The sequence below is a fragment of the Phaenicophaeus curvirostris genome, chromosome 1, assembly GCF_032191515.1.
Source record: "Phaenicophaeus curvirostris isolate KB17595 chromosome 1, BPBGC_Pcur_1.0, whole genome shotgun sequence".
Taxonomy (NCBI): Eukaryota; Metazoa; Chordata; class Aves; order Cuculiformes; family Cuculidae; genus Phaenicophaeus; species Phaenicophaeus curvirostris.
In genome coordinates, this window is record NC_091392.1 from 19481195 (window position 1) to 19494713 (window position 13519).

At 35.5% G+C, this 13519-nt stretch overlaps 1 protein-coding gene across 5 annotated transcripts in view; it reads right to left on the reverse strand.

Moving 5' to 3' along the window:
• Nucleotides 1-3766: 3766 nt before the first annotated feature.
• The window catches only part of BRD1 (bromodomain containing 1), a 67092-nt gene continuing 57339 nt past the window's right edge, over nucleotides 3767-13519 (reverse strand). For 2 of the 5 annotated variants that reach the window (XM_069850169.1, XM_069850161.1), the window contains exons 11-13: nucleotides 10291-10400; nucleotides 8412-8566; nucleotides 3769-5822 (exon numbers count right to left, since the gene is read on the reverse strand). In XM_069850169.1, the coding sequence (XP_069706270.1) occupies nucleotides 5639-5822; nucleotides 8412-8566; nucleotides 10291-10400 (449 nt within the window). In that variant the 3' untranslated portion in view covers nucleotides 3769-5638. Of the gene's footprint in view, nucleotides 5823-8411; nucleotides 8567-10290; nucleotides 10401-13519 lie in introns of all 5 variants that reach the window. The other 3 variants (XM_069850179.1, XM_069850153.1, XM_069850188.1) reach the window with 3 other exon arrangements.

Consider the following 13519-nt stretch of genomic DNA (forward strand, 5'->3'; position numbering starts at 1 on the left):
GCACTTCTCTCATTCTTTAGAGTTCCCCAAAATCCTTTGTGGGTTGATGATGAAATTTGCTAATATTTTTCCTATAGCTCCCCATTGACCTACTCACAAAAATTGCTAATGTTCTTCCTGTAATTCCTGATCTACTTGAGAATTAAGCTCCTAATATCCTAAAGAATAATTAGTCAAGGAAGACATTCTGAACTTCTTTTTATCAGGGACTATGAGTATGAAAAAATGAACTGTCATAATCTCAAAAGAATTCTTTGTGAAGAAATCAAAACAAACCAAATCCTTCATCATCTTTGCATCACCTATTAGCAACAGATTTTCCATTAAAATGACACAATTTCCTTTGTCTAGTATTTTTCATGTATTTAGATAAGCTTTTTCTGTTTTGCCTTTATGCTACAAAAATGTGAAAATCCTCATAGAGCCAAGAACAGAGTAGTGAAGGATATGATAACTGAACACAGACGAGGAAGATGCATGAGCTCTCCTAGCCCATCTTTGTAGGCTAAACTGATTTTTTGTTATTTGGGACTGTTGCTAGGGAAGTTGGACTGAGAATTCTGTTAGGTCCCCCTTGGGTTCACAGTGGAGAATGGCTCAAGACAGTTTAAACTGATAATATCCTAAAATGTAGAGTAATGAGGGAAATGGGAAAACCAGAAATACTTAGGCTCACTGCATGAAAAGGAGCAACCAAAGACTGGACATAGAAACCACATTGCCACAGATCTCAGCACATCTAGACACTAGCCCAGGAAGCTGAGACTTATCTGGTTTGCTGGCAGTGCTGACTTGTTACAGTAGAGATACCAAAACAGCTGAACAAAAAAACCAGCTGAACTTGGATGAACTGTGAAAACAACAAAGAGATGCAGCAAAGTAGTTTGATTGGAGAACCGTTTTCTAGGATACGTGATGTTCCTGAGAATAATCTTAAAGTTTTAAAGAATAATTAAAGTTAAAAATCCCAGAAAGTTGTATTTTCTATATTCTGTCCCCTCTCCATATAGTTTTAGCAGAAGATAGAATGGGGTGACTGCAGTTTCCAATTTTTAAAACTATGGAAACATTTAAGAGAAATGGATCTCAAATAACCTTCAAGTACAGGTGCCAAGATCTTTCATTTTCCTCCCTCACCAGCAGAGATTTGATAGCAGTTTCTGTGTAGAGCCAACGAAGACAAGCAGAGTAAATTTTGGCATATAAAATTTACAGCACCCTCCCATCAAATATCAATTTTAAGAAAAAGTTTAAAAAAGCCTATTTATCAATTTAAACTTTATAAACTTGTGTTAGCTTGAAATTTACTCTTTTCCTACAAGAAATGGTTTAGAGGAAATAAATATTTCAAGGAAGCACTGATAAAACCATTGACTGAGTGATGTTATACAAAAACATAAACTGAAAGGTGTGAAGTAAAATGTGGATAGTAACTGCTTTCTCCATTTGCAATTCACTTCTATATTTGTGTTATAGATATGCAGGTCAAAAAACCTGAAGTGTTTTCCTTATATTGATAACGACCATTACCCACACAATCACGCATCGGACCTAAGTTCGATTCCCTGGTTCCTTCGTCAGTCTGCAGGACGGAGGGATTTTTTCATCTTGCACCTTTACCTCCAAACTTTTGCATTTTCGTGGTGATTGCTGTGTCTGACTTGCAGTGCATAATTACCAGCATGCAGCTCTGAGTCTTTTTCCGTATATAACACTATAGAATGCCACCAAAGCAGTAACCCTGCGAAAAGAAAATCAACAACTAAATAAAACAGTGTAAAAAGTAACTCACCTGTCACTAGCAACTAGACACAATGTAAGAGACAGAAAAACCAGAGTAGTTGTTCTATGTACAACCTGTATGGCTAAAAAAAATAAAAAAATAAAAATCAGAGAAAGCTGGTTTTGATGGACTACAAATACCAGAAGCAGAAAAACTGTTTACAAGCAATAAGTTTTTAATAGTACCATCTTGAAAAGAAAATACTAATTTTGTGAATGTTGATGATCTGTGTGTGTTGCTCCCCCTAGCGTAAAAATATAAAACCACAACCAACAAACATTCAAGAAACTCACCAAGTTTGGTAACAAATTCATTTTTTTAAACAAGTAATTATCCACACTTTTCCCCTAAATAACATGTTTTTCACATTTTAATGCAAGATAAGTTTAAGCTTCATTTCAGCTTCTCATGCAGAATGCTCAAATTAACGGGAAATAATTTTACCAGGAGAGAAGTGAACATGCAAATCTACACACTGCATTCACAGCCGTAACGCACCCCCCAAAAATCCGTAAGATACAATACACTGTTCCTCTTTTTTTTCCCTTCCACTACAATATTAATTTCTACTCTACGACTATGTTACAGTTATTAATGGTGTCATGGAAGAACTTGATCTACAATGTAGTGAAGCCCATTGCAATATGCACACATTCAACTACGGAACCTGGTTAGGCACAAGCATTTGGAAATAAGTAGTTTTGGAGCTTGGACTTCCTTTCCTAAATACGTATAAAATTCCTTAAAAAACACAGATCATGCTGAAGACTGATGAGTCTGAGAAATTATTTTATACTTCAACCCAATCTGATGAGCCACTGGATGATATTCAGCTTTGGCGTACAAACCAAAGTAACAGCTATAGTCACTGCTGCAACCTTCTCACAGGTAGTATCCAGAACGAATTCCTGGGACAGCTTCCATCATATATAAAACCAAGAATCAATGTAGCCTTTCATACCAGTTTCATCAAAAGAATAAGCAGCGTGGTTTATTAGGATGCTTAGCAGGCTTCTTTTAATCAGAGAAGGTTTCCAGCTCAGTATTCCGTTAAGTGCATACAGACACCTGCAAGATCAAGGCAGCAAATTTACCTCCTCCGAGAACTCATGGAGTTGTCTCTGAAGACAAAAAAGCCAGAAAATGAAACTTGGAAGTATGAGCAAAATTCAAACTAAAGCTTTCACTGAAGACATGATAAAACACCTTGTTACAGAACAATGAAATAATGAAATTAATGCTTTGCTTTTGTTTTCAAGTAAGGGCCTCATTTTTCCCTTCCTATGTTGCTACCATTGAAAGAAGCTGAGAACTTGGAAAGCTTTCTAATGCATCCTTTTGCAACTGTATTTTTTTTTTGGTTTTGGTGTTGTTTTTTTTTTTACTAGGACTTCATAGTTTCCAGGTATCAAAGCTCTTATCACACAAGTACTGAAGCATCATTTTCCTACTTCTATTGTAACTTCAATTTCAGCTTTCCAAGGTCTGTCAGGTTAAAAATAAGTTTTCTCTGCTTGCCAGACTAAGGCTGTAAATCATTATCCAGTTTCACACACGACAAATCTGAGTATATTTGGTAGAACGTGTCCAAGACACAGTCTGATGCAAGCTATGTTTTTGATGACTTTAACAAGCAGTCCTAACAAATCACAAGTGGTTTTACTGTCTCGATACTGCACAAATTAAGCTCCCTTCAACGATGAGCACAGTTATACCGCATATCCTTGAAGACATTATACAGAAGTTCTATTTAAGGCAAGCAACCAAATTTTTCTTTTATTTATTTACCCGATGTGGCTGTTTTTTCAGTCATAGCAGCAGACCTCAATAATGGTCTTTACAGAATACCTGCCATCATTACTCCCCCTAAAGCTGTGCTTACTATCAAGACTGAGAAAACCATTTGGTTGATAATTTCTGAAATTTATTTAACTGATCTTTGTAATTATTAGAATCCAAAATAGGCAACTGGTCCCAGCTAGTGCAGCACAACCAGCATTACCTACCATGCAAAGGACTCAGTAAGGATGACACTGCATGCCACAGCAAGAAAACAATCAGGCTCTTGAACCAGCACCTCTGCAGCAACTTAGTCATGGAGTAAGAAAATGGGCACTACAGCGAAATCTCAGGGGCTAAATTCAGGACAAAATTAACAGTTGAGAAAGAAATTTTATTTCAAGCTTCTAAAGGGGGTATTACAAACAATAGAGAATAAAAACATTAAAAACTATTTAAAAAGTAATCGTCCCTTTAAAATAAAGATTCAAGCAGGTTTAACAATGAAGTATGCTATTCAATGAAGTTTTAAAAAAAGATTTAAAAAGTATTGGTTTTGCTGTATTTGCTAATCCTTTATAAAAAAGCTGGGCATAAATACTTCGTGCATTCATATGCATTATTTGGTGTTTCATATTATATAACTTGGTACAGTATTTAAGATATCACTGCAAGAGAGTTCAAACAGTGCATTTATAAATAATGGAGTTATTATAAATCACATTGCAAACATACCTTGCCAATTTCATTGTTACAAATTCAGTATCTCAGTGAAGGTAGGAATAAAGTAGCTACAACAATCAATATCTTGACTTTATTTTTTTTCTTTTTAATATAAAAATGCAGTTCTGGAAACCCACCCTCCTTCTTCCCCCTGCCCAAACATAATGCTTTACTTCTTAAAAATAAAAATAAAGTACTAATTCTATATACATCACATGTACCATACAAAAATGTATCCAAAGTTTCTATTGCTACCAAAGTGTTCTAAATTAAAAGTTACATAAATCCCCTCATTGGAACAAAAGGATTACAAGTTACAAAAAAATCAAATTACACACAAACCATCGAGTTATTTTATACAATTTCCAATACATTTTTCTCCCAAAGCAAGTCGTCTTCTCATGTGCCTGTATAAAAATGCATATCAATATATTTGTCAATTTTATTTTTCATTATAAAGCAAATGAATACATTTTCTACAATAAATAAAACACAGGGAGGCACACATCAACAAAATTAAATCAATGGGAGATAAATGGGATATGGTTTTGAAAGAAATAATGTGCCTGCAGGCTTTAAGCCAGGTTTGTTTAAAACAAAAACAATCTTAAAGTTATTTTGGGCAACAATGGAGTGTTTTTGGTGATTTGCAAGTGATGTACACAGTATAACTTTTTTCTTGATGTCTCTCTCACAAAGTACCCTCCAAAATAATGCAACTTCCTTTCTTAAAATACATATTAGTAATTGTAAATTTACATCAATCTTAAATATGCGGTACTTTGTGCAAAGAGCAACGATTTACACAAACATTCAGAAGTCTTTTTCAGAAGCTACAGACCAACGAAGGAATTATACAAGCAGCACCATATTGTATGATTTAGGCAAACATATATGTGATGCCATTTTGATATTAGGCTTTAAGATCCACTAAACACCTCAAGCTGGAAGATGGTGCTTCAGTAACTTAACCTCAGAAAGAAAAAAAATAAGTAAAAAGCATGGAAACAAAAACCAACTCCCTCCCCAGCAAAATTATAAAAGGAATTAAAGACCTACTTCTAAAATCAGAATAACTTAAGTGTTGAATATACATTTATGTACAATTATGAACACTATGAACAAGACATTTTAACGGGCTTAGTGGAAAATCCTCCAAACTACAACACGATAAAATCATTAATCAATATGACAATGGTGATTTAGAAGAATTGCTCAACTATTTCAAGTTTGCAGAACTCAGCCACTGAATCAACAATTAAGGGTTGTATCTTCAATACATTCTTTTAGACAAAGAGGTTCATTAGTAGATTTCAAGTCTGTGTGGTATTTTTCACGCCTTGGTAGAATCTGTTAGTCAATATCACTGAAGTCACTGACTGGCTCTCCATGGACTCTACTCAGGTGATTCATAGCACGATCAAAAGCAACTCTTACTGCTTTTCGTATGCCCGAGTTACGACCTTCCATCATTTTTAACTTGTCTATGGTCTCATCTATCCCAAGGGGAACCATTTTGGATTTGGGAAGCCACTGCCTGCAAGAAAGGTAAAATAAGTATGTTAAACGTAAAATAAAATCAAGAATTTATCCAATAGTGTCAGAGCTGCTATACTGTGTTTCTCATACAGTACATCAGATTTACCATCTTAAACAGAGTATTGAAATTCCTTTTAATATAGTACTTACTTGCCTTAAATATTCCCAGAACAAGAAATATTAAGAAAGCCTCTTCCACAAAACAAAGAACACAATCCAATTCAATGACACTTATTAAATGGTTGAAATTAAGTATCAATAGAAAACATGATCATGAAATATTGATGTAGTTTAGTTTAAAAATAGGCAGCAGCAACTAATGTGGCTCAAGATTCACTTGACACAGTACTGTTTCTCTTCATTTTTTCATTTCCATTATTATAACCAATCTGCAGACAATTAATTTCTGCCTTATTTTTAAGTCATCTCAATTTGGTCTTTATGGGGAAATCTAAACTGTCAAGGAAGTTCTGCTTCCAGCCTACAGTTCTGTTTTAAGGTCCATGAATATAACTCCACACCCCACAATTAATGAGATGCAGCTCTACATGCCACTCTTCTACTTAAAGGAAAAGCATTCCAAATATTCAATTAAAGAAGTATAAATTCAACGTATTTCCTTTCCATAAATGTTTATCTTAATCCTGTTTTCTTAAGCTACAGATATTAAGGAAAACAAAAATTAGGTAAACTAATGAATATCTGTAAATGTACTGTAGTCTGCAATCCCAACCCTACAAATGGTAGAAGCCATGCTTGTGTAAAAACTTCAGTTTTTGAGTCCATTTGGAACTGATCAACTACAAATCAGACAGTCGAGTATTTGATATAGAATACTGTCTTCAAAGATGTTTTTTAAATGAATAAAATTGTCTCTTGAAATATTTTTTATTAAATCACACTAAAATACAACCTCACTGTACTAAGCACATATGATAAAATCAAAAAAACAAAGAGTCACTACAAGGATACAAACAGAACAGTATGGTAGTATCAGTGACAGGCATGGTAAGAAGCAGTGTTTTAATACGGATCAGAGTGAAGTTTTAAGAAGGTATTTTCAACAGAAAGCTTGCCAAATCCTCCAGATGCAAGCATCAAAAGAGAAGAAACAAATACGACTATTTGAAAAGGTAAACCACAGGTGACAGAAGCTGATATCACAGACTGAAGTTGACATATACACTGCAAGCGAATGAAAATCATAGATATGGGTTCAGGAGAAAAAGACACAAAACAGAATTACAGTGATGAGTGCCAAAAAAACTGGGATACAGGAACTGCTACCAAAAGACCTGGGGGGCAGGGGAAGAGGGTTAAGGGGCTGTGAAAAATATTTAGCCTTTCATGTCCATCTATGCTCAGTATCCTTTAGAGATAGCTTTGTTCAACATTTGCAAGATTTAGGACCATCTGCATATAGTGATCAATCAAAAACATTTAAAAAGTAGAGGACTCTCAAGTTCAAAAGTAATCACAGCAATTACTAAGAAAGGGGCTAGAGAGAGAGTACATTACACTTGCAATACCAATGAGAAAAAAAATGACAAACACAATACTGAATGAGTTTAAATTTGGGTGTACTCCATGAACAAAGGCAGAAGAATGTAGAACCTCATGGAAGCCTGTGCAACCAAAAAAAGATCACGAAGAAGTTACTTAAGAAAAAAATAATCAAAGAACAGAGAGAGCAAGATAAAGAATTGTGATTTTGCCAAAGTATCGATGGGAACAGAAAAGTGAACATCCATTCTAAAATTCAGGCAAGAAGTTATTTAGATGATAGTATGCTGAGACAGAGAGTGAGAATGGCAGCATTTCTAGAAATCACATTTAATCAGCAAAAGAGGAAAACGATATCTGGAAGTGTAAGGAAATTCAAGAGCAAAATCAAGATATAAAAAAAATTTAAAGCTAGCTTGACCTCTGTAGAAATTCAAAGAAAAGAGATATTAAGAAGAACACAGGAAAAAACCCAAGCACATAACCTGATGAAAAGAAGAAAGAGGTAGATAAAGTACCATATGTGATGGAAAAAAAAACCCCAAAACCTGCACCAACCAAAATTGCACACCAAAAAAACCCTGAAAAAAAAGTGCCACTGGGAAGGCAAAAGGATGTTGTTTTATTCTGGCAATTATCCCTTCTGGCTCTACACAGCATCTAACTAGAGAGGTTGGAAATTTGAAGAAAATGCACTTGAGCAGGCTGCGGGAAAAAAGCATTGTCATTTGGCAAGCAATGATCAAGGCTGATACACATACTTAAGGTTGTTACCTCTAAAACAATCTGTTTAGCCAAAGAAGCAGTTTTATCAAAATGAAACGGACTCGTAAATCAAACCAAAAGACCACTTAACAACTCAATATTAATTTCTTACAGTTTCACCATAAAGAAGTATCTTTCAGTGATGATACACCTTGGTCCAAGAACAGACTCAAATAAGAAATTTTAACATTATAGTTGATACTTCCACCGGAAAGAGATCCATGGAAAAATTATGTTTCAGTTTTCTTTTAGACTGAAGGTACAGGCTTATAAAACATTTTAAGTCATTACACCAAATGATAAATTTCCAATAACATACCAACTTCTTCTATTGTCAAAAAATAGTACTAAGAACAGCTTCTCATCTGATTTGGTCTGCATTTGTTCTCCAATTTTCAGTACATCCAGAGGTGGCACTGGTATAGTAACACCGTTGTGATGGCCAGCAACACGAGGCATCTTCGGGTCAATAATCTATAAAAGAGAAGAAAGTAAAGTTCCTGTTTTTTAAAATGTGAATATTCATTTTAGGGAAGTACTACAAATAGTTAATGGGGAAACCTAAACAGCCACTGGGTATAAATTAGCTTTTGCTACACATATTTACATAACTTCTTGACACAAGCTGGATAGGCACAGTGGAAGCACTGTTGTAAATTTAAATTTAACCTCTAAAGCATTTTTTTAACCATTATCAGTCCCTTAAAGTGAAATTTGAATTTCACTTAGTACAACTTCCTGACTTACAAGCAGGTTTCAGAATGAGAAAGTTCAACCAGGATTTCTAAAAGCAACTAGTCATAACTGGCCTCAAAGTTTGGGGTTTGAATTTCTAATACATTAATGAAACAAACTATGTTAGGTTATAAATATTTGCTTCTATAAAATACAAGCCCCTGCCCTACAAAATCTGAAGCCAAACACCCTCTAAATAAGCAAACCTAAACTGAAAAAATGAAATAGCAAGTTATCTTGCATGTCCAATTTAATAACTCTGTTTTCAGTAAAATATAAAGCTACAGGCACGGATTCTTTCTAAACATAAGTTGGGGGAGAGGGGAACATGCGGCTAACACTGAACTAATCAAGCTGATAGAAAAACTCCTTTGTAGGCAGATCACAGCATCATCAAGTGCTCAGCTTTGACCAAAGAAGGGTTATGTTGCTCCATGCCTGTTGCACAGATCTCCTAGTCTACAAACTCCTGTTGTATTACTGGCATCAGTCCTAAGCCACAGTGAACTGATTATGGGAACAGAAAGCTAACTCTGTGGGGAGTTTGTAGAAATGAGGAGAACTTTCTTCTCTTGACTGGGGTTTAATTCTTCAGCTGGTTCAGCACACACTCAGAGAAACACACCAGTACTGACATAAAGGACTAGGCAGAAAAGGAGACCTTTGGTCATCGTCAGCTTAAATCTAACACTTAAGTGCTAACACCATTCAAGAGACAATGAAATCATTCAATTTTCAGCATCTGACCCAGGAGTGTTCAAGTGACCCACTAAGGACACTTGAACCTAGTCTCCATGGGTTTTAACGCGATTCTATAGGATTAAATTTCTTGATCTCCCTAGCACACATATATTAAAACAGCCATGACTGTCCAGTCTACTATATAAATCAAGCCACAGTGTATGAACTCTATCTATAACCCCAAATGCCTGAAGCCAAATGCTTTATCAATAACATTTGTTCTGCAAACTTTAAGTAGAACTGTGTGTATTTGTCCTAAAATAACAAAGCATAACAGATTTTAGGTTTACTATGTATCACTCAGAACAGGATACAATCAATTTATGCCAACATTTAAGTTTTTTGTGTTTTAATCAACTACAGCATCAGAGTATTTTTATATTCATTTTGCTGCAGAAAATATCTTCTTATTCCAACACTAACAAGACGTCTATGAAATGCTTATTCAGTTGATTCTTTAAACAATAATACATACTGCAGAAACAAAGACTACATAGACAGTTACTGCACATTTCCAGCAACGGACAGCATAGGAGAGATTATTGAATCAACATCTGATTTTACAGCAGTTTTACAAACTGGATGTATGGTAAATAGAGGGCAGAATAACCCACCTTTATTCAACCTGAATGGGAATTTATCATTTATCTTAAGTTCACACACCAATATTTTCAGATCAGGAGTCGTATCACTAGTGTACTGATGGGAAGCTGTGTACTTACCAGAGCTGGGTAAGAGGGATATCCACTGCATTTGGCCCATACTACTTTTAAAGGCTCGAGAACAGATGTTGCAGCATCAGTTGATATCCACATACTGCTATGCCCAACTTCTAAGAACAAATAATAATTAAATATAAAATGAATGTTAAAGAATTAAACCTCAGACTAAAATTCTGCAGCCTTTGTTTCTTCATCAATATCTCATCATCATCATAAATCAAATATTAATACCACCTTTTATGTACATAATAATAAAAAGCAGGCAATATTCATAACTCTTTAAATACTTTAATCCAAGCCTACGGAAAAGATCAAGGTTTTAGACACTTCTAGAAACAGCATATCTTAAAACACCTGAATTTTCAGAAAGTTTTCCCAATTCTAATAGTCCTTCCTCATTGAGAAAGCTCAAATGAAAGCACAAAACTATGGTGCTCCAAATAACCAGTTTCTTTTGAAACTACAATGACAATCCCGTCCAAGAGGTGATGTTTTTGAAGATGCAAGTTGCATCCATGTTTCCAGTGTGCTGGATAGAATACAGTAGGATTACCACTTGATAATTTACAGTGCTTGTCTGCTACATCTTACACATAAGCCCTGTTCTGCATTTTGATTTCTATTTATTAATTTATTCTTAGTCGTCTCTCTTGGTTTTTTTGCCCAGCTCTTCCCTGGAGAAAGGTTCAAAAAGACCAACAGGGTTCAAGGAAGCAGCTGCAGTACCACTTTTTTTCCTTCTCAGGAGGCAGCATAACAGAAAACTGACTTTTCTGAGTTACCGCTTGCTTCCGCCAAAATCCTTCATTGTTAGTTCTGTTTCTCACCACTAGTTTGAAGCATGAGACGTTTAAGCCCTTCAGTCATTGACATTGCCCCCTACTGGAATATGGTCAAGAAACTGTGCAGAAGACAGTCAGCTACACCCTCAAGATAGAAACAAGGGGTGGGAAAAGCAGGATGAAGGTAATGGAAGTTCGCAATCTGTAAAGATGAAAAGGCATTTCTTGTATGGGGAAACATGGCGCCAAAATACAGTGCAGAGGTTATAGCTGTGCTTTTCTTTTAGCATTAAGTCAATATTTGATAGAAGTAACTCCTTGCCAAAATAAAATTTATTCCTCAGTTCTTCGCAATCTGCTCCCATTTAAAGTGGGCAGTGCTCATTTATAATGAAAAGTGGCATGCAGATATGTTCCATCACAACATCACAAAGTACTGGGAAAAAACATGTTTTTAAACCTTGTAAGAGTAGAAAAGCAGGGAAAAAATGTTAAGGTGATTACAAAAAAAAGAGGTCAGTTATTCTCCACAATATATTCTAGGTCCATTTTCAGCCATTGGCTATTCATTCCATTACAATTTATTTTTAATCCATGACAGCATCAACATTTCAAGAAAATGCTTCATTGGTGTCCTGATTTCAGCTGGAATAGTCAATTTTCTCCTTCTCAGCAACTGCACTTCCGAGTAGCTGCAGCATTTTGAATTCAGTGTGGAAACAATGTTGATAACACATTGTTTTAGCAGTTTTATGCTTGACTGGGATATAATTAACTTTCTTCTCAGCAGCTGTTGTTGTTTTTCTAGATTTTGGTATGAGAAGATTGCTGAAAAATACTGTTTACAAATCAAGGGCCTTTTTTGAGTTTCTTATTTTTTTACACGTGAGCAGGTATATTAAGCTGGGAGGAGTGGGCCCAGGACAGCTGATCCAAACTGGCCAAGAGAAGTATTCCATACCATGAACATCATGATCAGAATAAAGCAGGAAGCTTTTCAGGGATGTTCTGGCTTCCTCTCTGTCCCTGATCTTGAAGGTTGCCCCACTCCCTGATCTCAGTCTGGCTTCCATGTGCTCTGAGTGTGGTTCCATGACTTCCTGGCACCAGCTATGGTCTTCACATGCACTGCAACAGTTGTGATTTCAGTGTTCCCCAACTGGTGTTCACTGCTGGGAGTGCACGTTCCATGGCTAAGTATTGTTCTGTGTATTTTATTATATTCATACTAGTCGTCATCTTTTGGTTTTTTATTAAAACTGTTTTGATCTCAACCCATGAGTCTCCCTTTCCTTTCCTTTTCCTTTCCTTACCCCCAGGTGTGGGAAGGTGAGAGTGGCTGCCTACTGTTTAGCTGCTGGCTAAGGGCCAAACAGTGACAACTGGGGAGTCTAACTTAAGAAATTGACAATTACGTAACATGAGTTGTCAAAATGCGGTAGTTCATAGTTTGCCACTGAATTATAACAAAGATGATGTAAGTTTTTGAAGCTGTAAGTTGTTACAGGTTCTATTATAGGTGTGGGGGACATTGGAAAAAGAGAAACAAATACTTTTTTTCCAGTGTCTTTAAGACCTTTAAGAACAAGTCTCGTAAAGAACGCAGGGATCTTTGCCATCAATTTCAACAGGCTCCACAGGAGATCTTTCATTGTTGGATACCACTACACGAAAGCATTAAAAAATTCTCTTATTTAAAGTACTTCTTATTGAAATAATTAACCTTGGAAAAACAGGGACTAAACCTATTCCCTGGTTTATTTGTTCTTTCCTGTGTATTTACAGAGAGGTCATTTCAGGACCCTTTTCACTTTCTCATTCTCACTAAAAGCTATAACAATATTCTTCAGATTTATAAATATGAAATATGCACACATATAGTACATACAGGTATTCATATATTTCTAAGAGGATAGATGAATACACAAAATATTGGATATTATGGAAGAGCACATTAAATCTAGATGACCCATTTTGGGAGTATCTCAAAATGAAACAATCAAAGCAACTGCTAAAACAACAGAAAAAGCAATTGCTAAAACAACAGAAAAAGCAATTTTGTCAACTTCTTTATTTCTCTGCTGTATTAATACCAGTATGTTGAATATTCACGTCAGTTATGATCATGAATGTTTAGATTAATGTATCCTTCATACACAGACTATTTTGAAAAATATAATTAGAACTGTATCTGGTACATAAAAACAGTTACAAGCCCTCTTCTACAGGACAGCTAGCAAGAAAGTAGAGGAACCTACATTATTCTTAGCTGCAGAGTGGATATGAAACAAAGAAAATGGTATTTTAAATCTGAATAGAAGGTCATATGCAATTTCACAGGATGCATGCAGACAAGACTCCCTCAGAGCCTCCTCAGGTGTACACATAGTAAGGAAGAGTCTCAGAACTTTTCCCAGTCAGAATTTATTCGATGTGGTGACTGAGGG